The sequence below is a fragment of the Dryobates pubescens genome, chromosome 1 (genome assembly GCF_014839835.1).
Source record: "Dryobates pubescens isolate bDryPub1 chromosome 1, bDryPub1.pri, whole genome shotgun sequence".
NCBI classification, from domain to species: Eukaryota; Metazoa; Chordata; class Aves; order Piciformes; family Picidae; genus Dryobates; species Dryobates pubescens.
The window spans coordinates 45,268,226-45,294,928 of record NC_071612.1 but is presented as its reverse complement, the minus strand read 5'-3'; the positions used below and the strand labels follow the sequence as shown (position 1 = coordinate 45,294,928).

Sequence of the window (26,703 nt, the reverse complement as noted above, 5' to 3'; positions counted from 1 at the left end):
GCTTTGGGTTGGAAGAGACCTCAAAGGTCATTCGATTCCAACCCTCAGCTGGAAGAGGTTGCTCAGAAAAGTTGTGCAGGCTCCAAGCTTGGAAGCGTTCAAAGCCAGGTTGGATGGAGCATGGAGTAACCTGGATCTGTCTCTTGTATCTAGAGAGCAAGGAGAAGCGCAGGTGCCTTCTGGGCTGAGAGGGTGCCTTCCAGGCAGAAAGGGACCTGGGGATACTCGTTGATAGTAGGACGAACATGAGCTAGCAGTGTGCCCAGGTGGCCAAGAAGGCCTATGGCATCCTGGCCTGGATCAGGAACAGTGTGGCCAGCAGGAGCAGGGAGGTCATTCTGCCCCTGTAATCAGCACTGGTTAGGCCATACCTTAAGTACTGTGTCCAGTTCTGGGCTCCTCGGTTTAGGAAAGATGTTGAGCTGCTGGAAGGTGTCCAGAGAATGGCAACAAAGCTGGGGAGGGGTTTGGAGCACAAGCCCTATGAGGAGAGGCTGAGGGAGCTGGGGTTGCTTAGCCTGGAGAAGAGAAGGCTCATGGGGGGACCCTATTGCTCTCTACAACTACCTGAAGGGAGGCTGTAGCCAGGTGGGGGTTGGTCTCTTCTTCCAGGCAACCTGCACCAGAGCAAGAGGACACAGTCTCAAGCTGCACCAGGGGAGGTTTAGGCTGGATGTTAGGAAGAAGTTCTTCATAGAAAGAGTGATTGGCCATTGGGATGGGCTGCCCAGGGAGATGGTGGAGTCATCATCACTGGAGGTGTTTAGGAAGAGACTGGATGAGGCACTTGGTGCCATGGTTTAGTTGATTAGGTGGTGTTGGATGATAGATTGGACTTGATGATCTTGAAGGTCTTTTCCAACCTGGTTTATTCCAGTCTAGTCTAGTCTGACTGAAGGAACCCTTGGGTATGCTTGCAAGGGCATGGAGCTGCTGGTAATGAACATGTGTTTACTAGGAAATGACCCTTCCTATCCCAAGGACAACACATACAAACTGGAAACCAAGAGGTTTCACTTGAACTTAAGGAGAAGATTCTTTGTTGTGAGGGTGATAGAGAACTGGAGTAGGCTGTCCAGAGAGGTTGTGGAGTTTTGTGCTCTGGAGAGATTCCAAACCAGCTTGAACATGTTCCTGTGCAACCTGATCCAGGTGATCTTGCTTCAGCAGGGGATTTGGACTAGGTGATCTCCAGAGGTCCCTTCCAACCCCTAACATTCTGTGGTTTGCATACTTGCCAAGGTAAGTGTCCTTCCCTGCTCTTCTCTTGTGCTGCTGGGAGTTGAGATTTGACTCGAGTTCTGTCGAATTGATTGCTTCAGAGTCTTCTTCAGAGCAGAGTGGGAATGAGCAGCAGAATTGCAGCCCATTAGGATCATGTCATCATGCCCTTGTCATCAGGGGCGTTTCCAAATGCATGGGTTTAGGTCTTTTTCTGGCTTGTCAGTGTAGGTTCCTTGGGAATTTGATGGATTTGTTGGAGTGATGCCATCTGGTGAACTTTGAAATTGTGGAGAACAAGCCCATTAATGTCATTAGGGACAGTTCTTGGTTCTCCAGCAACTCTGCTCATGTCATAAATAGCCCTGTAACAATTTAGTAGGGCACTTAGTGGAAGTGGTGGCATTTTTCAAAGGGGGGAACTGAAAGGACTTATTTATTGATAATCATAGAAATGTTTAGGTTGGAAATGACCTTGAAGATCACCTAGTTCCAACCTTCTTGACATGGGCAGGGATGCTATTCTACCTTCCACTAGACCAGGTTGATCAAGGCCTCAACCAACCTGGCCTTGAACATCCCCAGGGAGGGAACATCCACAGCCTCTCTGGGCAGCCTGCTCCAGGGCTCCAGCACCCTCATGCAAAAAAACATTCTCTTTATGTTGAGGTGGAACCTGCTGTGCTCCACCTTGTACCCATTGTTCCTTCAATTGGATAACCACTGCTCTGTCTAGACTAGCAGTCCTTATAAAATCACAGAATTCTGTGGGTAGGAAAAAACCTCTAAGATCATCCAGTCCAACCTTCAACCCAGCACCACCATGGTCATTAAACTATGTTCCCAAGTGCCACGACCACACATTTCTTGGACACCTCCAGGGATGGTGACTCCACCACCTCCCTGGGCAGCCTGTTCCAATCCCTGGCTACTCTTGCAGCAAAGAAATTTTTCCTCATCTTCAACCTAAACCTCCTCTGGCACAATTTCAGGTAATTTCATTCTGTCACTTGATACTAGGAAGAAGAGCCCAACCTTTACCTCACTCCCGCCTCCTTTCAGGGAATTGTAGAGAGCAATGAGGTCTCCCCTCAGCTTTCTCTTTTTTAGGCTAAACATGACCAGTTCCTTCAGCTGCTCCTCACCAGACCTGTTCTCCAGAACCTTCCCCAGCTTCTTTACCCTTCTCTGGACTTGCTTCAGCCCCTCAATTTCCTTCTTGTAGTGGGGGCCCTGAAACTGAACCCAGGGCTCAAGGTGTGGCCTCACCAGTGCTGATTACAGGGGGCAATCACTGTCCTGGTCCTGCTGGCCACACCATTGCTGATACAGACTGGGATGCTGGTAGTTTCCTTCGCCCCTTGAGCACAGTGTACAGGTTTTCTTGCTTCATTTGTGGCTAAGCAGCTGCTCATGTCGTTCCTGATGACTGTGGAGACTGACTTGGTGCTCTGTAAGGCAGACAGTGTGATTTCTGTTGGAGCTTTATCTTCTGGGATATATGAAATGTCACTTTGCTGATCCTAAGCACTTAAGTACTGTGAGATTATCCTCCAGGCATCATGGGGGTACAAAGCGAGCAGTAATAGGTTGGACCTTGTTCATATCTCCTGGTGTTTCAAGGCTTGTAGGGTTGTGTCTCCAAGTTTCTCCATCTCCAGTGACAAAAATGCAATTCCCACCTCTATTAATCAGGTGTTTTTAGTGACATGGCGATGTGGCTATGGAGAGCCTTGGAGCTGGTCTTTGCTTCCAACATTTGTAGCCTGAGGTGGGTGCAGATGGAAGGTGTAGGGCAGCTGGACATTTTGTAAGGTGTAAGATGTTCCTGGGTCAGCTTTCATCTCACAGCATCCATTCAATCACAGAATTCCTGTTTATTGCTGCCTGAAGCACCTCATCAAAGCTGTCCTATCTTTTGTGTCATAGAATCACAGAGTGGTAGGGGTTGGATGAGACCTCTGGGTTTGATTTGTTTGGAAATAAAAATTGGAGGGTAGAGAGGAGCCGTTTCACTAAATCCCAGGTTGCAGCATGGGAGGTTTAAGATTGGACATCAAGAAATGTTTCTTCACCAAAAGGGTTGTTAAGAATTGGAACAGGCTGCCCAGGGAGGTGGTTGAATCTCCATCCCTGGAGGTGTCTCAAAGAGGCAGAGATGTGGTCCTGAGGGTTTAGAATCATAGAGTGGTTTAGGTTGGAAGGGACCTCCAAAGGCCATCCAGGCCAACCCCCCTACAGTCAACAGGGAGATCCTCCACTAGATCAGGTTGCTCAAAGCCTTGTCCAGCATGACCTTGAATATCTCCAGGGATGGGCCCTCAACTACCTCCCTGAGTAACTTGTTGCAGTGTTCCAGCACCCTCATGGTGCAGAACTTGTTCCTAATAAGGTGACAGGTTGGACTTGATGAGGTCTCTTCCAACCTTGGTGATTCTGTGATTCTGTAACATTTAATCTAAATCTCCTCTTCTCTCATTTCAAACCATTGCCCCTCATCCTGTCACTTCAAACCTTTGGAAACAGCCCCTCTCTGTCCTTCTTGTAGGCCCTTTCAGGTATAGGAAGGCTGCTCTAAGGTCTCCCTTTAGCCTTCTCTGCAGGCTGAACAATCCCAGCTCCCTCAGTCTGTCCTCATAGCAGAGGTGCTCCAGCCCCCTGATCATTTTTGTGGTCTCCTGTGGACCTGCTCTTACCAAGTTCACATCCTTCCTGTGTTGAGGGCTCCAGAGCTGGACTCAGTACTCCCTGTAACTCTACCAGCCTTGATAGAGTTAGTGAGTGGTTGGGCTCCATGATCTTAAAGAGCTTTTCTAGCTGAAACAATTGTATGATTCTATTTTCTCCTGTGCCTGCATTCCCAGAATCACAGAATGGTAGGGTTTCAAGGAACCACTTGAAGATCATCAAGTCCAACCCCTTCCCTTCTGGCCAACACAAGACTGTTTCCCTTGGACCTGACTGCACGCTGCTCTGCTGGCTGTTTGTTATGAGGCCTCAGCTTGGAACCTTGCTCTTGAATGTTCCTCCTCAGACTTTTTGGATAGAGGAGGGACTTGTCTGAACCATGTGAGCCTGCAGATGATAGGCAGATTGGTGCAGCTCAGTTTATTTGCCACCCCTCATTAAAAGATGGGTTATTGGCTGTTGTGCATCTGTTGGCTCTGCAGTTCCTCACGCAAACCAGACACTGCCTTTGACCTCAGCCCCATGTCACCACCACCGTTAGCAAGCTGCCCCTCGTTGGTAGGCTGTCAAGGCAAAGTGACTTACTTTGCATTTGCTGCTTTGCAACAGGAAAAACAGAAGCACAATAAACTCTTGTGCTGTAATGATTTTGTGTCTGTATGATGGGACTTAATGAGATGAATTCAATTCCTCTTTGGAAGGGTAATTACATCCAGCACACACAAGTTGTGGCCTTGAGCATCATTTTATGTGGCACGGGGCTTTTGTGCTTTCCTTCCCCCATCTTGGTTCCCTGCCTCTGTGACTGGGTTTGATTTGTTTGGAAATAAAAATTGGAGGGTAGAGAGGAGCCGTTTCACTAAATCCAGCATGACAGGGGTTGAAAGGGACCTCTGGAGATCGTTGAATCAAACTCCTCTGCCAAGGCAGGGTCACCTAGAAAAGGTCACACAGGAACACATCCAGGTGGGTTTGGAATGTCTTCAGAGATGGAGACTCCACCGCTTCTGTGGGCAGCCTGTTCCAGTGTTCCACCACCTTTAATTTAAAGAAGCTCCTCCTCATCTTTAGATGAAACTCCTTATGTTCAAGTTTGTGCCTGTTGCCCCTTGTCCTGTCACTGGGCACCACTGAACAGTCTGGTTCCATCCTCCTGACACTCACCCTTGAAGTATTGATTAGCATTGATGAGATCCCCACCTCAGGCTGCTCTTCTCCAGACTGTGAACAGCCCAAATTCCTCATCACAGATGTGTTCCAGTCCCCTTCTCATGTTTGTAGCCCTTTCTGTACCCTCTCCAGCAAGTCCCTGTCCATCTTGAATCAGGGAGCCCAGAACTGGATGCATTTCTGCAAACATGGCCTCACCAGGACAGAGTAGAGACCATGATTTGGTGGTCTCTCCCTGAAGGCTTCCCAGAGATTGTCAAAGTCCTTGATGTAGGTAGGGCAGCTTTGGAAGGTAGCTGTGAAGTAAATAAAAGAACTTAGCTCTGTGCTGCAGACTGGGGAATGTGCAGTGGAGTTAGCAGCCTTCAAGAGAAAATTCAGCTCTTGGTCTACTCACCAGTGCTGGTGGATGGTCACAAGGCGGGAGAGCTGTGTCCTGCAGAGCTCACAGCCAGCTGGCTGTGGAGCACGAGTTGGATGATCAGCAGTTTTTGAAATTAGGGATTTAAAAACCTCTATGAATCTTTTCAGTCCTACTACTTGTTCTCTGCCTCTCCTGTGGGAAGAAAAGGGAGCTGAGGGAAGGTGTGGGAGGACCTGCCTGTACTCTGTTCTGCTGAGACCCCCACCTGGAGAAATGTGTCCAGTTCACAGAACTGCTGGAGGGGATCCAGAGGAGCCCACAAAGATGATCAGGGGGATGGAGAACATCCCCTGTGGGGAGAGGCTGAGAGAGTTGGGGTTGTTCAGCCTGGAGGAGAGAAGGCTCCAGGAAGACCTTAAAGCAGCCTTCCAGTACCTGAAGGGGGCAACAGGAGAGCTGGGGAGGGACTTTTGACAAGGGCTTGGAGTGACAGGATGAGGGGCAGTAGCTTTGAGCTGGAAGAAGGGAGACTGAGACTGGAGATTAGGAAGAAATTCTTGCCAGTGATGGTGGTGAGACAGTGGAAGAGGCTGCCCAGGGAGGTTGTGGGTGGCCCCTCCCTGGAGGTGTTCATGGCCGGGCTGGATGAGGCCTTGAGCAACCTGGGCTAGGGGGTCAAAACTGGATGATCTTTGAGGTCTCTTCCAACCCAAACCATTCTATAAACCCATGAATCAAGAGCACTTGTTTCAGGAGTCTGGAACTAGGTAACAGTTCAAATTTGTTAAAAATATAATAATTAAAAAACCCAACAGCACTCCCTAGCTCCCTTTACCCATCTATTATCTCTGTGAGAGAAAAGGGCCTCTGTGCCTTGTCACACGGATATATCGGAGCTGGGAGGAATAGTCTGCGTGACTTTGAGCTTTGAGCTGGAAGAGGGGAGATTGAGATTGGAGAAGATTAGGAAGAAGTTCTTGACAGTGAGGGTTGTGAGGTACTGGAACTGGTTGCCCAATACCAAAGGAGCTGATGGCCAGGTTGGATGGGGCCTTGAGCAAAGCGGTCTAGTGGAAGGTGTCCCTGCCATTGCAAGGGGAATTGAATGAGATGGTTTTTAAGGCCCCAGAACAAGTCTGTTTTATGTGGAGCACTTTAAAATTCATCACAGGTTTGCAGGGGAGAAGACCCTAGGGAAGCAGCCTTATCACAGTGTCTTCAAACTGTCAATCCTGAGCTCATCCTCCACCACAGTGCTGCTGTTTGTTTGCCAGGGACATCGATTTCTGGGTGTGCAACATCTGAAATGAAAACCACCAGATGTATTTTACCTGGTTTGGGTTTGGTTTGGGCTTTTTTTAAGGCTCAGTGAAAAAAATCATAATGATAATTAAAAAAAAAAATTAAAATCAGCAAACCCAAATGCAATAAACATTTTCTATAAAGCAGAACCCAGCAGAAGTTGTTCCCTCTAATGCATTCAGGAAGGAAAATGAATACCCAGCAAGGGAGATGGTAAGGGAAAGAAAATAAATAAATAAATAAAATAATAATGCAGGGCTTCTCATTCTCCTTCCATGCAGATATTTAAGTATGCACTGCCTGGTAGTTGCACAGCTGATTTTAAATCTGCAAACCAAATAGCTTGCAAGTTGTTTGTCTGTTTTCTAGCTGAAGGTATGGTTGGGGGGTGGTGGTGGTGGTGTTTTTATTAAACAAAAATAAAAAGAAAATGGGAAGAGACTAATTTTATGCTGGGAGAGCTTAGCTTGTGGTTCTTCTTTTCACAGTATGCAGACCTGGGTTCTTCAAAGCTTCACCCCACAGTCCATCCTGCAGCAAATGTCCCCCTCACAGCTACACCCTTGATGAAGCATCCACATCTTGCCTGTGTGAAGAACACTATTTTAGGAAGGAGTCAGACCCACCTACCATGGCCTGTACAAGTAAGCAGATGCTTCTAGGGTTGGGTTTAATCCTTTGGAGCTGTTCCTGTGCTGTGACCAGACCTCATGATCCAAATGAATGTCCTTTCCTGGGCTCTGGGCTGGAGTCTGAACTAGGCTTGACCACACTTGTAGTCTCACTGGCTTTTGCCTACCATATCCCTGATTATAGAAGGACTTTTCAAAGCTTTTTGCTTCAAAAGCTGGCACTTAAACCCAGGAAGAATTTTTGCAGCAAAGGGATGCTCCATCTCTTGCTGTCTCTTTATGGGTGGACTCAGCCAAGAGCATGGCCTTCAGCCCTCCACACTGGTGTGTGCTTGGGTACTAACCAGGGCACACATGCAGAGGAGACAATGCATGGATAGATGGAGTCTGTGTGGTCCTTCTTAGTCTCGTCTCTTAGCTCATAGGTGGTGAACCAGCAAGCAGAGAGCAACACTTGTCCAGTCCAGCTGAAGATGTGTGTTCTTCAGGGTAGCCTCAAAACTCTGTGGGGGGAAATGCCATCTCCAAACCCGAAGTCAACATACAGAACTTCTGCCCTTGGTGTAGGGAGCCAGTGGGAGCATTGGGAGTTCAAGGTGGGGTCAGAATCACTGATCTTGTCCTTTTCCTGCAATCTGTGACCTATCCTATAGCTTGGAAGGTTCTTGTTCAGTTTGTTTCAGATACCTGGGGCACAATTTGTGTACCGCCAGCTAGTCCCAGCGAGTGTAGCTCAGGCCACGGGTGTTTGCTGACCTTGGCCTGTTGTGCTCTGAATGGGATTTTTGCAGTGCAAAAGTGGTTAGAAAGAACCCAGGAGAAGCTGAACTGCTGGGGCAGGAGCAGACAGAGCTTGGAAGGAACTGAAGTGATGGAGGTAAAAGTAGGTTTGTGAGTCCATGCATGTTCATATTGCCACGGAGCAAGAGCACAGAGGTGACTTCATACTGTTGCCTTTCACAATAGTGGCTTTTTGTGCCTTCATCCCAGTGAACACAGGTGTCCTTCTTAGCTTCCCAAGTTTGCACTTCAAAAAGCCAAAGAAGAAGCCTGTTCCTGTTGCTGAGGCACTCTCTCAAAGCGAGTTGCCCTCAGCAGGTCTCTGCTTGCCTGCAGGAGCAGAACTTGGGCCCTTGAACTCTGCATTTCCTTTTTACCAGCCAAAGGAGCAGAAAGCATGTAGCTGTTGGGAGGTGTTGCTGCAGGGGAGGAGAAGACAGCCTCAGGGCACTGTGGCAGTAGCTGGTACTGTGGGATCAAAGTGGGCTGGGGCAGTGAGTCACAGAAGCACTTCTCAGTGTGTTCATTAGATTTGCTGGTGTCTTTTGGAAGGGCAGCAAGGGTGGGGTACAGCCTGAATAACTTTGATACCAGAGCTTCTTGATGTCCATTTTGCCCCTTGGCCTGACTTAAAAACCATAGGTAAAGGAGAGTGCTTGCTTGGGTTTGTGTTGGGGTTTTTGTTGTTGTTGTTCTTTTTGCAAAGCTTGGTGGTGGTTTTAATATTTGAGTAGGTTTGTTCCACTGTTTGTTTCCTTTTTGTTTTAAAAAGCTTACTATTAGGTAGTTTAAAACATTAAATGCTTACTATTAAGCAGTTTAAAACATGAAATGCTTACTATTAGGTAGTTTAAAACATTAAAAGCCTATTATTAGGTGGTTTAAAACACAGGCAGATGTCTGAAGCTCTTATTAGGATATGGCTTGGCCAGATCTTCAGTGCTGCTGGGGCAGGTGAGAGTTGCTGCTGACCAAAACACTGCCCAGTTTCTGTCACCCAGAGTAGTTGAGGATGTTGCATTCTCTCTGATGGCATTTCCACTTTACACTTCAAAAGCAGACCACATCTGAGTCTTCTCTGCATCCTTCTTGCTTGCTCTACTCACCTTTTCTTGGGATTTTATCCTAAATCCATGACTGTTTTCCTGGATGTGATGAGGAGGGCTCACATGCTCCCCCAGGTTGTAAATTTAGGCAGGGACAGTGAAGTGTAGGCAATGACCCTGGCAGTCCACTTAGCTCTGGAAGGAAGCATCTCACTGTGAACTGAAACAGAAAGCAGGACAAACCTGAGCCATATCTGGGAGGAAAACTTTGCAAGCTTTTTGTATGTTATTATTATTGTTATTATTATTATTTATTACTGCAGAAGTTAATAATATTCATAGGATTCCCTCAACTTGAAATCTAGTTAATTCCAGAGAATACATCAATGTCCATTTTCTGCTCTGCATCTGCAGAGCCTCCCTCCTTGCCAGTATAACTATAAATTCACATTTTCCTGGTTTAAAGTAAACACTTTTGAGTCCCAGGCTGCACGAATCTCCCCACTACAAGCAGCAGCACTGAAGAAAACTTCTACACCACCCTCAGTTAAGTACAGCAGGGGGTGCGTGGGAAATAAACCACAGTTTTATTTCATTTTTCCAGTTCCTTAAGCATGGTTTATAAGTAATGATTGGCAATTTTGAAATTAACAGTGCTGTGCTGCAGCCTGAAGTAGTTATTGCCCTCAAACAAAAAAAAAAAACAACCACAAAACCCAACGAAACCTGACAAACCTGTTTGGTCATGATGAGCAGTTGAGAGTTCTCTTCATATTATGATGTGTTTGGCAGGAGGTCACAGTGCTTTATTTCTCCTTAATCCTAGCTTCATCTCCTTGCACAGCACTTCTCTCAAATGAAAACATGGATTTCCCCTCTCTCTTTTCCTTTCCCCCTCCTTCTCCTCCCTCCCTGGCAAGTAGCCCTGTTGCTTTTCAGAGCCTATTGGGGAGGTATTTTTAACGCTAAGAAACATGGGACAAGCTGAAAGGTTTACTTACTACTACTAAGTGTAATTCTTTACCCACAAAGAGTTTACACTGAACTTAGAGTGTGGACATACAGATGTTTGTCTCTCAAGAGTAATCTCTCTCTCAGGTTATGCTTTTTAGAATAGGTGCAGCTGAAAATAGCAGCAAGAAAAACCCCATCAAGATCTTTGTCTTCAGTAAGTGTTCGCTACCAAATTGTGGTGCAGAAGGGCCAGATCTTACCTGCTTAGGAGAGAAAGTAGTACATTTATAAGGAAATAAAGATATTAGTTTGCTAATTTATTTGTCCTTGGCAAAAGGAGGTGGGAAATGAAACCAGGCCTCCTTAGCAGAGCTAGGGTTTCCCCCAGCCCTTAGCTTAGAGCCGCAGCCAAAATGTAGAGCTTCTCCCCTTGTTGTAGAAGGCAAAGGGGAGCAATGGGAGTCCAAGGAGGGATCAGAATCCCTGATTTCTCCCTTTTCCTGCCATGTCTGACCTGTCCTGCAGCTTGCAAAGTTCTTGTTTAGTTTGTTTCAGATACATAGGGGCAAAAATTGTGTGCCCCCAGCTAGACCCACTGAGTGTAGCACAGACCACAGGTTTTTGCTGACACCCCCCCCACACACACTTTTTCTAAAGGTAAAACCCAGCTTTGTTCTTCTACCTGTGGTGGATCTAAGCTTTATCTTGTTAGATATCTACTTAACCTACTTAAAGAATCCTAAAACTGGGTATTGCTAGATATCCATAGACTACTAAAGATCTTTCATAGGTTATGAAGGCCAGCTTCAAAGCAGCTCCATTGAAGCTGATGTTTTTAAGCCCTCAAGAAGAGCAGCTGACACCTCTCTGCAAAGCAAGTAAAAACCTCTGGTGGCTTCCTAATAGTAATAATTTATCCCCAGTTAAAGACACATTGTCCAGCAAGTTTTTCTAATGCCCAGGTTCTTCTTACTGGTAGAAATAAAAGGGCATTCACAGAGTCACAGATTGTGTTGGGTTGGAAGGGACCCCCAAAGGTTATCTTGTCCAAGCCCCCTGTAGGGACACATCCAACTAGACCAGGCTGCCCAGGGCCAACCAGTGGAAGTAAATGTAGGGCAATTTAACTGGCAAAACCCCATCCCTGTGTGCAATATATCCATAAAACCTCCTCACAGCTCCAGTGATGGGTTTCCTAGTTTCCATTAGATAGAAAATAGCCCTTACTTGGGCTGTATCTTGGTGTCATCAGCTAATTATTGCTGGCTGCCTGCAGTGGGGGATTCCAGGTTGGCTTGCTCCCCATTTGTGGTCATCTGGAGTGTTCACAAGGCTAACCAAAGCTGACCTGCCGTTTCCTAAACTGACTTCAGGTTTTTAATTCAGCTGCTTTTTCCCTGAATTGTAAAAGCAAACAAAACTCTATCAGGATGATTGATTTCCCCTGGCAGCAAATTCCTCATTGAACCAGAGCATCTCCAGTCGAAGTCATGGCAGTGTTTTATCAGCGCTAATGTTAGAGACTTCAGAAAGGGAATAGGGAAGGGAAATAGAGGCAAATGCTCTTGCTTCAGAAGGTAATTTCAGTTTTGCAAGGCTGCCTGTTTTCAATAACAAACCCAGTTTAATTATCACAACAAAACCAGATGATGACAGCCTGAGACAAGCTGTAGAACTCAGATGGATTTCTAGCTGGTGAAGCTCCTCGATGGGTTCTTTTCATAGAGCTGCTTGTGGAATTTGACAGCTTCATTCAGACCAAAGGACAGTCTGCTGCCTTCCCTCATCTGCCTCCCTTGGAAAAATCCCAGTCTTTGCTGTAGGCCTTCTGCTGCTGCTGTGACTAAAATCCATCCCCTTTCTTCTTCCTTCATTAGCATTCCCTGAGTATATAAGCTGTGGATCTCTTGCACGAGGTTCCTGCTTGTCCTTTCACCTGGTCTTCAGGATGTATCTGCAGTTTGCCCTTCATCTACAACTGGAGCCTGTTAAAAACCTAAAGCTTGCAGCATCTTCTGCAAGTAAACACTCTTGAAAGTGTCTGCAGGTGGGCTTTGCTTGCCCAGCCATGGCCTTTCTCAGCAGGGCAAAAGAAAGCAGCTTGCCTTTTGCAGGAGCTATGGTGCCTCTGCAGTAGCCTTGTCTCCTCAGTTAGCCTTGCCAGGACCATGCTGCCATCCTGAGCAGGGAGGCATGGCAAAATAAGCAGGCGTGGTGAGGTTAAGCAGGCGTGTTGAGGCTAACCAACCATGATAGAGCTTGGCAGAGACCAAGAAGAATGCTGTTGGGTGGCCAGATATGGCCATCTTTCCATTGGCCTGTGGAGATCACCATCTGTTGTGGGCTACTTAGAGGTGATTTAGATGTCCAGGCTTAGGTTTCACTGTGGCCAAATAGCTGCTGGGGAGAGACGGATGCACACAGAGGAAAGATTTGGCACCTGAGCTGAGTACCAAAGCATCATGAGTAGCCCTGTGAGGGTCTGCTTCTTAGGATCCGGTAATAGCAGGGCAGTGGGGCAAGAAAGGAGAATCTTGCCCCTGGAGAAGCCAGCAGTGACTTGGGCAGAGCAAAGATTTGCAGCTCCCTTCAGAGGAAGAGCAAGGAGAGCACCAAAGGCAACACCCCAGGGCGAAGTGCTGCTCCTGCTGGGTTTGAGCCAGCTGCATGCATCCCCCTCCTCTCAACACCTTGAGGTGGGTGAGGTGGGTATTGTGCCCGTCCCTCAGGTGCTGCTGTAAATGGTGCCCCTGTGCTTCCTGGCAGGTGAGTAGCAGCGAGCAGGCTGACTGCTAATAGTGTTTTTACCCTGTGTTTTTCTCACTTTGCAACCCAGGACCCCCCTCTGCTCCTCGGAGTGCCATCTCCAATGTTAACGAGACTAGTGTCTTTCTGGAATGGATCCCCCCTGCTGATACTGGTGGAAGGAAAGATGTGTCTTATTTTATTGCATGCAAGAAGTGCAGCTCCCCCTCGGGGCTGTGTGAGGCCTGTGGCACTCATGTCAGGTACCTCCCCCAGCAAAGCGGCCTGAAAAACACCTCGGTCATGCTGGTGGATCTGCTGGCCCACACAAACTATACCTTTGAGATTGAGGCGGTGAACGGCGTGTCCGACCAGACCCCCGCCGCGCGCCACTTTGTGGCCGTCAATGTCACCACAAACCAGGCAGGTAAGTGGAGCTTCGACCTGCGGGCAGCTGCCTGGGCTGGCAACCCCGGCCGGGCGGACCTGCTGCTGACCGCCTCTGGAAATGGGTGGGAAGTCCTCCAGCGTGGAGGGCTGAGCGTGACCTCTTCCAGGGCGAGCGTGTGTGGGAGCGGTGGTGGTGGCTGTGTCTCGTAGCTTCTAATCACTGCGGTGTTCAGCATGCTTCCTTCCAGCAGGACACGCTTGGAGGCTTTGTGGCTTGTCCCTTCTGCTCTCAGCTGCCCAGAGAGCTTCCCACTTCTCTGCATTTTGGGGTACCCACCAGCTAAACCAGAAAGGCAAACTGTTGCCTCTCCTGCTGGGAAAGGGAAATTTGTAAGGGTTGTGAGAGCCCTGAGCACTAGAAGGATGTGGACCTGCTGGAGTGAGTCCAGAGGAGGGCCACAAAAGTGATCAGAGGCTTGAAGCACCTCTGCTGTGAGGACAAGCTGAGGGAGCTGGAGTTGTTGAGCCTGGAGAAGAGAAGGTACCAGGGAGACCTTAGAGATGCCTTCCCGGAGGCACTGTTTCCAAAGGCCTTCAGTGATAGGATGGGGGGCAATATTTTGAAATGAGAGAGGAAAGGTTTAGATTGGATGTTAGGAACAAGTTCTGCACCAGGAGGGTGCTGGAACACTGCAACAGGTTGCCCAGGGAGGATGTTGAGGCCCCATCCCTGGAGATATTCAAGGTGAGGCTGGACAAGGTTCTGAGCAACCTGATGTAGTGGAGGATGTGCCTGCTGACTGCAGGGGGTTGGACTGGAGGTCACTTCTAACCCAAACCCACTTTATCATTCTAATTCCAAATGGAAGTGGTTCGAACATCCTAACTTTGCAGATAGTTGCCCTGAGAAAATAGTTTTGAGAGACTTAGGAAATGTATCTCTCTTCTGCATGGTGATGCTGAAGGGACAGGACTCAGACTGTTGAAGTGTGGCATGTTGTCACTGCTGCTCTAAGCAGGCAGGTCCAAGATATCACTGCTTGCTGTGTCCTGGTTTTGCAGAGATCAAGGAGGCTAGTTTGTCCCTTTGCCCAGAGCTCAGATCTGTCCTTTGCCCAGCAGCTGAAAGGTGCTGTTGCCTTGGATGCAGGCAGGGAATTTGCATTGTCTGCTGTCATGTGCAGATGTGATGGAAGGCAAGAAGATGATTACATCTCCTTCCATGCACATCAGCACACCAGGCACATCACACAGCTCCTGCAAGCCCTGGAGACATTTCTGTTCTTCTCTTGTCCCTCAGGCTCTGTGTTTTAGGGTCTCTCCCTCTGCCTTCTGGGCTTGTGTCTTACCCTATAATTCAGGACTGGTGGAGCCCTCCAGGAATGTGAACTGGTGGCATATGAGCCCCTGATGACTCACACCGGAACCACTCCTTACCTCCTGCTTCTAGACAAGGCTTAGCCAGGCAGTCCAGTGTGGTATGCAGCCTAACAGCCAGGTGGAGATGGGCTGATCCTCACTGCAGAGGCTGCCTGCAGCAGGGCTGCCTTTCTTTCCTGCTCCCTTGGTGTCCATGCATGGGCTTGTTAGACAGCAACAAGACAGTGTGGTTGCTCCACGCTTCATCAGAGACCTATCATAGTAATTAGGCTGGGTCCTAGAAGTGTGGGACAAATCCTTTGGGTATATCTCCAGGAGAGGAAATAAATGCATGCTGGGATTTCTGATGTGGCTGTGGCAGGAAATCTGGAGGAATATCACTGAATGGCAGTTTGACATCTGCTGAGGGCACCTCTTTAATGTAGATGAGTGAATGTCAGGGTCCTAATGCTCTTCACTGTTTTCTTTTGTGAATCATAGAATGGTTTGGGTCAGAAAAGCCCTTTCAAATCATCTGGTTCAACCACCACCTTACTTTACCAAGGCTAACCCATTGCCCTCAGCACCACATCTCTGCCTCTCTGAAACACCATGAGGGATGGGAATTCAACCACATCCCTGGGCATCCTGAGCCAGTCTTTGAGAACCCTTTCAATCAGAAGTTTCTTCTAATATCCAACCTACATCTGCCCTACATCTCGCCATTTCTTCTTCTATCACCAACACCCACCCTACTCCAACCTCCTTTCAGGGAGCTGTGGAGAGCAATGAGGTCTCCCCTCAGCCTTATCTTCTCCATGCTCAACGTGCCCAGTTCCCTCAGCTGCTCCTCACCAGCCCTGTTCTCCAGACCCTTCACCAGCTTCACTACCCTTTTCTGAACCCACTCCAGCCCTTCAATGTCCTTCTTGGAATGAGGGACCCAAATCTGAACCCAGTACTCAAAGTGTGGCCTCACCAGTACTGAATACAGGGGGACAACTACCTCTCTAGTCCTGCTGACCACACTATCACTGATACAGGCCAGGTGCTTGGATACCTCTGAACAAGCCTCACCTTGTTCTGTCCTGTCTCAAGTAAGGGTACATGGGGCTTCAAAGAGTCTCATCCCACTCATGCTGCAGGGAGACCTTAGAGCTACATTTCAATATCTAAAGGGGACCTCCAGGAAGGCTGGGGAGGGACTGTTTAGAAGGGCCTGTGGTGATAGGACAAAGGACAGTGGACTGAAACTGGAACAGGGGAAATTTAGGTTGGACATCAGGAGGAAGTTCCACACAAGAAGGGTGGTGAAATACAGGAACAGGTTGCCCAGGGATGTGGTTGAGGCCCTATCCCTGGAAACAATCAAGAGCAGGCTGGATGTATGGCTGGTCAGCCTGCTCTGGTTGGAGGTGTTCCTGCTGAGTGCAGGGGGTTGGGCAAGATGACCTTTGAAGGTCCCTTCTAACTGAATGAGGTCTGTGAATCTTCCCCCCAAAATTGCCACCAGGAGAGGCAGCTCTGGAGTGTTCTGATGGTGGCTGTATTCTCAAGGAAGGCTGTTGTGTTGAAGTTGAATCCCTCAAAGAAGTGACTCAAGGCCAGCTGCAGCAATAGGAGAAATCCCTTGACCTGCTGGCCACACTCTTCTTAATGTACATTGGCTTTCTTGGCCACAAGGGCACATTGCTGACCCGTGGAGAACTTCTTGTCCACCAGTTCTCCAAGGTCCTTCTCCATGGAGCTATTTTCCAGCAGGTCAAGCCTTAACCTGTACTGGTGCAGAGGGTTGTTCCTCCCAAGGTGCAGAACTCTACACTTGCTCAGAAGTGCAGCTTGAAGATGCAGCATTTAAAACCTTTCTAGGCTTAAAAGCTGCCCAGAGGATTCACTTTAAGCCAAGGCTAAAGAGCCAGGCAATTTCCTTTTGCTTTTCATTTCCAGCACCTCCCCTGCTGGCATGGCTTCAAGCATGGAGCTGGCATGGCTTCAGGCATGGAACTGACCTGTAGCTGGTGGGTGGAGAGCAGGGCAGCTCTCCTGCTGGTATCCCAAATGCCATGGGCTCCTTTCTGCTTAGACACCATCTCTGTGCAGTGTTTCCAGATAAGCCTCCTGCCTTTTTTCTCTTTGAAGAGTTGGAAGCCAATGTTCAATCCCCTCCTGTGACCTGTGTGATGTTGTTGAGCCTTTTGGAGGAGAAGTGGAAGAAAGGCCCAGACATGCTAACAGGAGGAGTTAAGGGGTCTAATGCCTCAAGGAGTCTGCATGCCTGAGGCCAAACTAGAAATACAAGCTACAGCAACTCTGTTTAAGCAAAAGTGATGGAGGACAGGACTTGGCTACCTATCCTGCTGCCTGAGATGCAAGGCTAGGTTGCTGCTTGAACAAAAAAATCCCTACTAGATGTTTGGAGCAGATGGAAAGCACTTGAAGAAGGGAGGTGTGCTGACCACTGTGATCCTTGAAGGGCTGGACAAGATGACTTTTGAGGGTCTCTTCCAGTCCAATGCAATCTGTGAATTCTCACCCTGAGTGTGCAGGCTGGGATGCTGCAGTGGGAGGGGGCAAGAGAGAAAACTGTTCTCCTTAGTACTCTATGAGCCAGCAATGTGCCCTGATGGCCAAGAGGTCTAATGGTCTCCTGGGGTGCATGAAGAGGATTGTGACCAGCAGATCTAAGGACGTCCTCCTACCCCTCTATTTTGCCTTTGTGAGACCACATCTGGAATATTCTGTCCAACTGTGGGCTCCTTGGTTCAAGAGAGACAGGGATCTGCTGGAGAGTCCAGTGGAGGCTACAAAGATGCTGAGCAGCCTGGAGCATCTCTGTGAGGAGGAAAGGCTGAGGGCTGTGGGGCTGGTGAGTGTGGAGAGAAAGGATTAGACTGAGAGGGGATCTTCTCAATGCTCAGCAAGAGCTAAAGGGTGGGATCATAAGGATGGGGCTGGGCTCTTTTCAGTAATGCCTAGTAGTAGGACAAGAGGACAGTGGACACAAATTAGGACACAGGAGGTTTCACTTGAGCATCAGGAGAAGCTTCTTTGCTGTGAGACTTCTGGAGCCCTGTAGCAGGCTGCCCAGATAATTTAAAGTCTCCTTCTCTGGAGACTTCCAAAACTTGCCTGAACATGTTGTTGTGTGACCTGGTTTAGGTAACCCTGCTTTAGCAGAGGAGTTGGGCTAGGTGATCTCTGGAGGTCCCTTCCAACCCCCACCATGGTGGGATTCTGTGACTCTGTGTGATTAGTGTTCAATTCAATCTTTGAAAAGCAGCCAAGGGCAGTTCAGGAAGGGAAACCTGCAACATGGAGCTCATTGATATCTCATGTCAGCAGCTGTGTACTCTTGAAACCAATAGACTGCAGCCCTGCCCAGACTGTGAGGAAATCACATGAGATGAGAAGATGGCTGCCCTGCTAGGCTTGGTCTCAGCCCGCCTCTTGGAATGGGGAACTTCAAGTCCTGTGAGGTTCAGGGGCTGATTCTTGCAGCTTTCAGGTCTCACAGAGTTGTCTGAGTGGGCTTGGGGAGGGCCTCTACTCACCCAAGAGAATGGTGGAGCAGATGCAGCATATTGTAAGCATCTCACATGGGGAGCAAGACTGGAGTTCCAGCTCCACTTTTAAGTCAGAAATGCTGACCCAAGGCCTGAAAAAGCTTAGGTAGATGCTTATTTTTTGCAAACTCCCTTTCCACAGCCAAGGTGGTGAGCAGGGCTTGCCTGTAACGCTCCACTGTAAGGGCACTGGATTTGGAGGTGCACGAGGAGCAATTCTTGCTCTGTTCCCAAGAGCACAGAGCAGGCTGTGCTGCAGTCAGATGTGGCGAGAGCTGCAGAAGGTCAGAGCTGTAGGAAAGCTGTGGTGTCACAGAGCACTCCTGACGCTCACCCTGCAGGAGTGATAGTGCTGCTTTAAAGTTTGATTTCCCATTTTGCTGGCAGATTTTTAAAGGATTGCCCAGTAATCTTCTATTAATCTCATCCTAATCACCTTCAAACAGTCTTTGGGGCCAAGGAGCTCTCTTTTGGATTGTGCTGAGCACAGTACTTGGCAGAGAGCAGAAGTAAAGCATCTCAAATGGTTTCACTGCCCAGATGACATCAATGTATAGATTTTTCTCTCTCTCTCTCTCTTTTTTTTTCCCCTCTCCATCAATGCAGCTTCAGATTTTTTTTTCCTGCTAGTAAAATCCTGTTCAGCTCTTTCCTCTGCCTGCAAGCTGATCATTCTTTTGTCTGATCAGTTCTTTCTAATTGTAGCATTAAAATTAATTTCACATTTTCCTACACTCTGTGGAGATGGTATTTCTGAAAGTGCTCTTAAGACAGCCAGGACACAAAAATAGCCAAAAAAAAAAAAGGCTAAAATCTACTTAGAGAAATGGCAGGGGAATTTTGTAGGCAGTTAATAAACGTCCCACTTGCCTCTCTGACTCTACCAAGTAAGCTCTTGGTAGTAATCTTCCTCCACAGTTAAGCAGAGGACCCAGAGCAGTTTGAAGCATTTGTGGTTGAATAATGGTGCAGGGAGGGAGCTGTGCTGTAGGAACACAGCTCAGGGTGCAGAGCTCCTCTTTGTCCGTGCAACTACCATGTGCAGCCTGGAGCACAGGAAGTTTTACAGCTTCACAGATTGCACTGGGTTGGAAGGGACCCTCAAAGGTCATCTTGTCCAACCCCCCCTGCAGGCAGCAGGGGCACCTTCAACTAGATCAGGCTGCCCAGCAACACATCAAGTCTGACCTTGAATGTCTCCAGGGATGGGTCCTCAACCACATCCCCGGAAAGCCTGTTCCAGTATTTCACTGCTCTCATTGTGCAGAACTTCCTCCTGATATCCAGCCTGAATCACCCCTGCTCCAGTTTCAAACCAAGAGTCAGGATAGCCTTGCTAGAGCTTCAAGTGCCATTTGCAGCTTCTGCAGAACCTCTCTAACAAACCAAAGCAAGTGGTCATAAACTAGTCAGGCAGTTGATAGGTGTTGCTTGTGCTTGGATAAAAACTGGGTGTCTGTCGTGGCCTCACACTCCTCCTGTATCTTAATGAGTGACTGCTGCTTTAAATGCAGCTTGCAGAGTGTCCACTTATGCATTTAGGACAAGGAGTGGAAGGGAAATGCATGGTCATTATGCAGATGAGTGCAGTAAATAAATGCAAGTTGGCTCAGCTTTCTGCTCCCCAGACCTGCTGGGTACAGCACCATTGGAGGGGCTGTCTAGTGGTGGGAAATTGCTGTTTCATTGCCAACAGCTCCTGCACTGGCCTTCATCAGGGAGGTAGGTCAGGCATCTGGGTTTGGTTATGGGAAGCTGAGGCACAGAGACATGCTGTGACCAGCCAGAAGACACAGAGCAGGGCTGAGATTCTTTCTGCTGCAGGCTCTGCCCATGCTGAGCCTTTGAGCTGCATTGGAGATATTTTCTAACCTATTCACCAAATTGACCTTATGGGAGGCCACCAGAGATGGGTTAGAATAATAATACATAGAATACATAGAATAAACCAGGTTGGAAGAGACCTTCAAGATCATCGCGTCCAACCCATCAACCAATCCAACACCACCCAAACAACTAACCCATGGCACCAAGCACCCCATCAAGTCTTCTCCTGAAAACCTGCAGTGATGGCAACTCCACCACCTCCCCAGGCAGCCCATTCCAATGGGCAATCACTCTCTCTGTATATAGAACTTTTTCCTAACATCCAGCCTGAACCTCCCCTGGCGCAGCCTGAGACTGTGTCCTCTTGTTCTGGTACTGGCCACCTGGGAGAAGAGACCAACCTCTGCCTGTCTACAACCTCCCTTCAGGTAGTTGTAGAGAGCAATAAGGTCACCCCTGAGCCTCCTCCTCTCCAGGCTAAGCAACCCCAGCTCCCTCAGCCTCTCCTCGTAGGGCTTATGTTCCAAACCCCTCACCAACTTTGTTGCTCTTCTCTGGACTCGTTCCAGCAAGTCAACCTCCTTCCTAAACTGAGGGGCCCAGAACTGGACACAGTTTGAGTGGTGAGTTTTTTTTTCTGATTTAGTTTCAGCAGTCTGCTGAGGTCTGTGTCTAGTGAGGTCCCTCAGGGGTTGGTACTGGCACCAGCCCTATTCAATATATTCATCAATGACCTGGATGAGGGCACAGAGAACACTGCCAGCAAGTTTGCTGATGGCACCAAACTGGGAGGAGTGGTGACACCCACTCAGTCTATGCTGCCATTCAGACAGACCTAGACAGGCTGCTGAGTAGGGTATGGAGAAACTGAATGAAATCCAACAATGCCAAATGTAGAGTTTTGCATCTGGGGAAGAGTAACCCCAGTGTAATCTGGGGACTGACCTGTTGGAGAGTAGCATAGGAGAAAGGGTCCTGGTGGACAGAAGGATGCTCATGAGCCAGCAATGTGCCCTTGTGGCCGAGAAGGCCAAGGGCATCCTGGGGTGGATAGAAAGGGTGTGGTGAGTAGGTAAGAGAGGCTGTCCTCTCCCTCTACTCTGCCCTGGTGAGGCCACATCTGGAACATTGTGTCCAGTTCTGGGCCCTTCAGGTCAAGAAGGACCTCAGGGAACTGCTTAAGAGAGTCCAGCACAGAGCCACAAAGATGATGATGGCAGTGGAACATTTCCCTCCTGAGGAAAGCCTGAGGGAGCTGAGTCTCTTTAGCCTGGAGCAAAGGAGCCTGAGGGGTTACCTCATTCATGTTTATAAAGATGTAAAGGGCAGTGTTGGGAGGATGGAGCCAGGCTCTGCTCAGTGATGCCCAATGATAGGACAAGGGGCAATGGGTGCGAGCTGGAGCAGAGGAGGTTTCACAGGGACAGAAGGAGAAACTTTGAGAGGGTGCTGGAGCCCTGGAGCAGGCTGCCCAGAGAGGTTGTGGAGTCTCCTTCTCTGGAGACATTGAAAACCCACCAGGATGTGTTCCTGTGTGACCTGCCCTGGGTGACCCTGTTCTGTCAGGGGAGTTTGGACTGGGTAATTTTTGGAGGTCCCTTCCAACCCCCAACATTCTGTAGTTCCTGTGGTTCCTTTTTCAATTCACCACGAGAAACAGAAATGTCAGTCAGCAGCGTGTTTATCCGAAGTGTTCAGTGAGCAGAAGTAGGGTCCCCAATCATATCTGCAACCGTGACAGTCCCCTTCTTCCCTCTCTTCTATCATCAGTCAGGAGAGCTCATCTTTGATCCAAATCCAGCTGAGAGCAAGGCATTGCCTTCAGTACCTTTGGTTGATGACCTGTGGTTTATCTGCTGAAACCAGAGCTGTTCACATTGTGACAGTGTCCTTTCCAAGTGGCTGCAAATTCCAGTTGCCCAGGTGATGGAATGGGACTCAAATCCCTATCCTCTTGCATTCTTATGAAGGAGGACAGCAAATGCTACCTCTTCAGTCAATAAGTTTGGTTTTATTTGGCCTTTGGCAGTATTTGGAGTGGCTTGGCAACCATTTGCTGATGAGGGTCCAAAAGAAGCTCTTAACAAAATCAAGCCATGGCAGTAATGAAGTGCTAAAGATGTTGACATTTTGTTTATTCTCTTGAGAGCTTAGCAAAGATTTCAACTCCTCCTGGTTTCTCTGCCTCTCTTAACTTTGGAACCCTGATCATGACACAGCATCTCATTTAGGGCAAGGAAGCTGGTGAAGGGTCTGGAGAGCAGGTCTGGTGAGGAGCAGCTGAGGGAACTGGGGGTGTTTAGTCTGGAGAAGAGGAGACTGAGGGGAGACCTCATTGCTCTCTACAGCTCCTTGAAAGGAAGCTGGAGTGAGGTGTAGTTTGGCCTCTTCTCCCTGGTCTCAGATGGTAGGAGGAGATGAAATGGCCTGAAATTGTGCCAGGTGAGGATTAGGTTGAAGATTAGAAAAACTTTCTTTGCTGCAGGAGTGGTCAGGCATTGGAAAAGGCTGCCCAGGCAGGTAGTGGGGTCACCATCCCTGGAGGTGTTCAAAAAACATGTGGTCCTGGCACTCTGGGGCATGGTTTAATGGCCATGGTGCTGTTGGTTCATTGCTTGGTCTCAATGATCTTAGAGGTCTTCTCCAACCCAAGCACTTTTATGATCTGGCAAGTGCTGGTGAGGAGGCTGCCTCCAAGCCAGGGGTGGCTGTTGGGGCTGTGTCAGGCTCTCTTCCCCTGGGATGCTGTGGTCCATGGTCACACAGCCCTCTCTCTGCTCTTAGGTCCCTATGGCTGAGTCCCAGGAAGGTGCCCAAAGGGTTGCAATGGTGGTTTGGTGGGAGAATATTCAAATATCTGCAGTATGGGGCTCTCAAGTCTCCTGCCTCATGGAAGTACTGATGTGCTTCTGGGAAGGGGGCCTGTACATGGCTCCTAACCCATTTGACTTCGTAGGTTATGCTTGAACTTGATGATGGTTTGAAATTGGAGCAGGGTAAATTTAGGTTGGCCATTGGCAGGAAGTTCTGCACAACAAGGCTGGTGAAATACTGGAAGAAGCTACCCAGGGATGTGTTTGAGGCCCTGTCCCTGGACACATTTAAGATCAGGCTCTGGGCAGCCTGCTCTAGTTGGAGATATTGCTTCTACCTGCAGGGGTGGTTGGACAAAATGACCTTTGAGGGTCTCTTTCAGCCCAAAGCAATCTGGGACTCTCTGAGAGTTTGCAGTGCTGCTTTTTAATGTCATATGGGAGGAGGCAAGCAAAAGGCAGCCTGGTGCAGAGATGTGCCTAGGACTGCTGCAGCTCTTCCCCGAAGCTGGGGCTGCTTAGCCATTAGGAACAGAATAAATCAGCTAGAAGGAGCAGAGCTTATGACAAGGTGATGCCTGTGTCGGGAAAGAGGGAGTGGTGAAGGGAAAGCACATCATGAGGGTGACTTTAATTATGTGGAAGGTGGGAAGATTGACTCTGCCCATCCTGAGGAGGGTGTGGGAGAAGATTCATGGATTGATAGACTGGGAGGTTGCAGTGAGGAGGGGGCTGCTGCTCCTCCCTGCTGGTGAGCAACAGGGCCAGAGGAAATGGTTGCAAGCTCCACCAAGGGAGATTCAGGCTGGATATTAGGAAATACTAATTCACTGAAAGGCTTCTCAAACATTAGAATGATCTGCCCAGGGCAGTGGTGGAGTCACCATCCCTGGGGGTGTCTAAGCAGCATGTGGACCTGGTGCTTAGGGACATAGCTTAGTGTTGACCCTTCAATGCTGGGTCAAGGGTTGCACTGCATGATCTTAAAGGTCTCTTCCAACCAGATGTATTCTGTGATTCTGTGTGATTACATGTTTGGGCTGCAAGGAACCTTCAAGATCAGGCAGTTCCATCCTTCCTACTGTGGGCAGGGACACCTCCCACTAGACCAGGTTGTTTAACACCTCAGCCAATCCAGCCTTGAACACCTCCAGGGAGGGGGCATCCCCAAGCTCCCTGGGCAACCTGTTCCAGTGTCTCACCACCCTCACTCTCAAGAACTTTTTCCTGATCTCCAGTCTCAATATATCCTCTTTCAGCTCAAAGCCATCGACCCTTGTCCTGTCACCATAATCCCTTATCAAAAGTCCCTCCCCAGCTCTGCTGTAGCCCCCTTCAGGTACTGGAAGGCTGCTCTGAGGTCTTCCTGGAGCTTTCTCTTCTCCAGCCTGAACAGTCCAAACTCTCTCAGCCTGTTCCCATAAGGGAGGTTCTCCAGCCCTCTGATCATCCAGCAGTTCATTAGTCTGTATTTTATCAGAGGTTGATGAGGTCTTCCTGAAGATGCTGGTAGTAACTTAGAAGGAAGAAAAAAAAGGTGCAGTGGCTGGCAGCATTTCTGAGAGCTTTAATTACAGCTCACAGACTGAGCTCCAATTAGAAGGAAATGGTGGGGGGAAGAGGGAAGATGAAGAGCATCTGTTAAGAGCACAGTCATAAATCTGTGACATAGGTTGATGCTAAACAAGGTAGCTGTCCATCATGACATCATCTGCACACTTATACTTTGAGGTCTTTATTCCAGCATCCCTCCCCACCATGACAAATAAAATGCTTCTAAAGGGGTCACCCAGAGGCCTCCCTTCCTCATTTTCCAAGAGGGAAGGGAAGGATCATTTGCAATTGCTGCAGCATGAGGCTATGGCTGCTGTTTTGTTAATGCCAAACCATTAACTGTGTCATAAAACAGCCCTGCAGAAACAGGCAGGCAGAGGCAGACCCAACATTTGTCTCTGTGTTAGTGTGAACAGTGGAAAAATATCTGTGCCATTACTGTACCTTTCCTGGGGCCTGCAGTGCTGCAGGATCCCACTCAGGGAATCATGCTATGGTGTGGACTGGGCTTGCAATACTGTAGATTCATTTGGGCTGGAAGGGACCTTAAAGATCATCCAGTTCCAACCCCCTGCCATGGGCAGGGACACCTTCCTCTAGACCAGGTTGCTCAAGGCCTCATCCAACCTGGCTTTGAACATCTCCAGGGAGGGGGTGTTTGCTATTTCCCTAGACAACCAGTTCTGGTGTCTCACCACCCTCACTATGGTGATTTCTTCCTAATCTCCACTCTCCCCTCTTCCACAGCTCAAAGCCATTGCCCCTCATCCTGTCACCACAAGCCCTTATCAAAAGTCCCTCCCTGGCTCTCCTGGAGCCCCTTTGGGTGCTGGAAGGCTGCTCTAAGGTCTGTAGCCTTCTCTCCAGTCTTAACAGCCTCAGCTCTCCCAGCCTGTTCCCATAGGGGAGGTTCTCCAGCCCTCTGATCATCTTTGTGGCCTCCTCTGGACCTGCTCCAGCAGTTCCATGTCCTTCTTGTGCTGGGGGCACCAGAATTGGTGTGGTCTGCTTATTTTAATGTCAGGAGGTAACACTGGAAGGGGAGAGGCAGAAGTTGCTTCTCACTGGCTTCATTCTTTTCCTGCTGCAGCCAGACAGGGTCTTGTTGATGTCCTTCCGTGTCCTGGTGCAACTCTCTCATTGGATCCCTCTCACATGTCTGCTTGGAAAGAAGCTTTTCATCTTCCATGGTCAGGTGTAGGGACAGGGACACATTTAGGGTCAGGGTCCAGTTATCAACTTTTGTTGTTCATCAGTATCTCTACAGGAAATGGGAGTTAGAGTTTTTATCTAATGACATCAGCGTGAGGCACAGGGAACAGCTTGGATCTGCTGGTACTCTTAAGTAGAGGTGAGTCTGCAAACAGGTCATGACACCATGCTGAGGGAAGAGAGGTTCTTTAGTCTGGAGAAGAGGAGGCTGAGGGGAGACCTCATTGCTCTCTACAGCTCCCTGAAAGGAGAGCTTTGTCTCTTCTCCCTAGGAACAAGTGATAGGACAAGAGGAAGTGGCTTCAAGGGAGGTTTTGGTTGGATGTTCAAAGGAAATTCTCGACTGAAAGGATTCTCCAAGACAGGAACAGGTTCTCCAGGAGGTGATTGCATCCCCATCCCTGGAGGTGTTTCAAAGAAGCAGAGCTGTGCTGCTGAGTGCCATGGGTTAGCACCAGCCCTGGCAGAGGTAGATGATGGCTGGACTGGATGATCTGAAAGGGCTTTTCCAACCAAAATTATCTTATGATCCTGTGCTTCCTCCCACTGATTGCTAAAATGTTTCTCAACAGCAGTGAAATGGCTGCAGTGAAGCCCTGACAGGGCTGCAACAAATGGGGAATTGTTGTTCCACCACACTTGGAGAGTGAAAGCAGATGGAAAAAAAACCAAAACTCTTTTTCCTTTGGTGACATCAACCCCCAAATCCCTGTTTATTTAAAAGTGACTTTGTCAGGAGTAAGGGATGATGGAGTGCAATGGCAAAATGCTTCTTTGGTAATTAGTATCTTGCAGTCATCTTAATGCTATTAAGAGACAGCCATAATTGCAGGTAGGATGCAGGTATCTATCATAGGAGCTGCCACTTCAGACCATTATGGGCAGTATCTGTAGCTTTGCTCTGTGCTGCATGGAGATTAATCTAGTTTAGGGGACTTAAGAGCCTGCCAGCGAGATGCTCCTATCATCTGAGCAGTTGTCCTGTCAGGTGGTGGCAGAGTGCTTGGAGAGGCACCAGATGTTTTCCACAGCCCTGTTAAAATAACATTGGGGGTCTCTGATCTTTATCACACAATGGTTTGG

General features: G+C 48.6%; 1 protein-coding gene across 9 annotated transcripts in view; it reads left to right on the top strand.

The window, feature by feature from the left end:
* EPHA5 (EPH receptor A5) overlaps positions 1–26,703 on the top strand; it is a 218,403-nt gene that overhangs the window by 107,536 nt on the left and 84,164 nt on the right. For 5 of the 9 annotated variants that reach the window (XM_054164834.1, XM_054164822.1, XM_054164827.1 and 2 more), the window contains exons 4-5: positions 7,234–7,389; positions 12,994–13,329. The exons of 2 other annotated variants lie outside the window; for them this stretch is intronic. In XM_054164834.1, the coding sequence (XP_054020809.1) occupies positions 7,234–7,389; positions 12,994–13,329 (492 nt within the window). The remainder of the gene's footprint in view (positions 1–7,233; positions 7,390–12,993; positions 13,330–26,703) is intronic. 2 more of the 9 variants (XM_054164841.1, XM_054164846.1) reach the window with 1 other exon arrangement.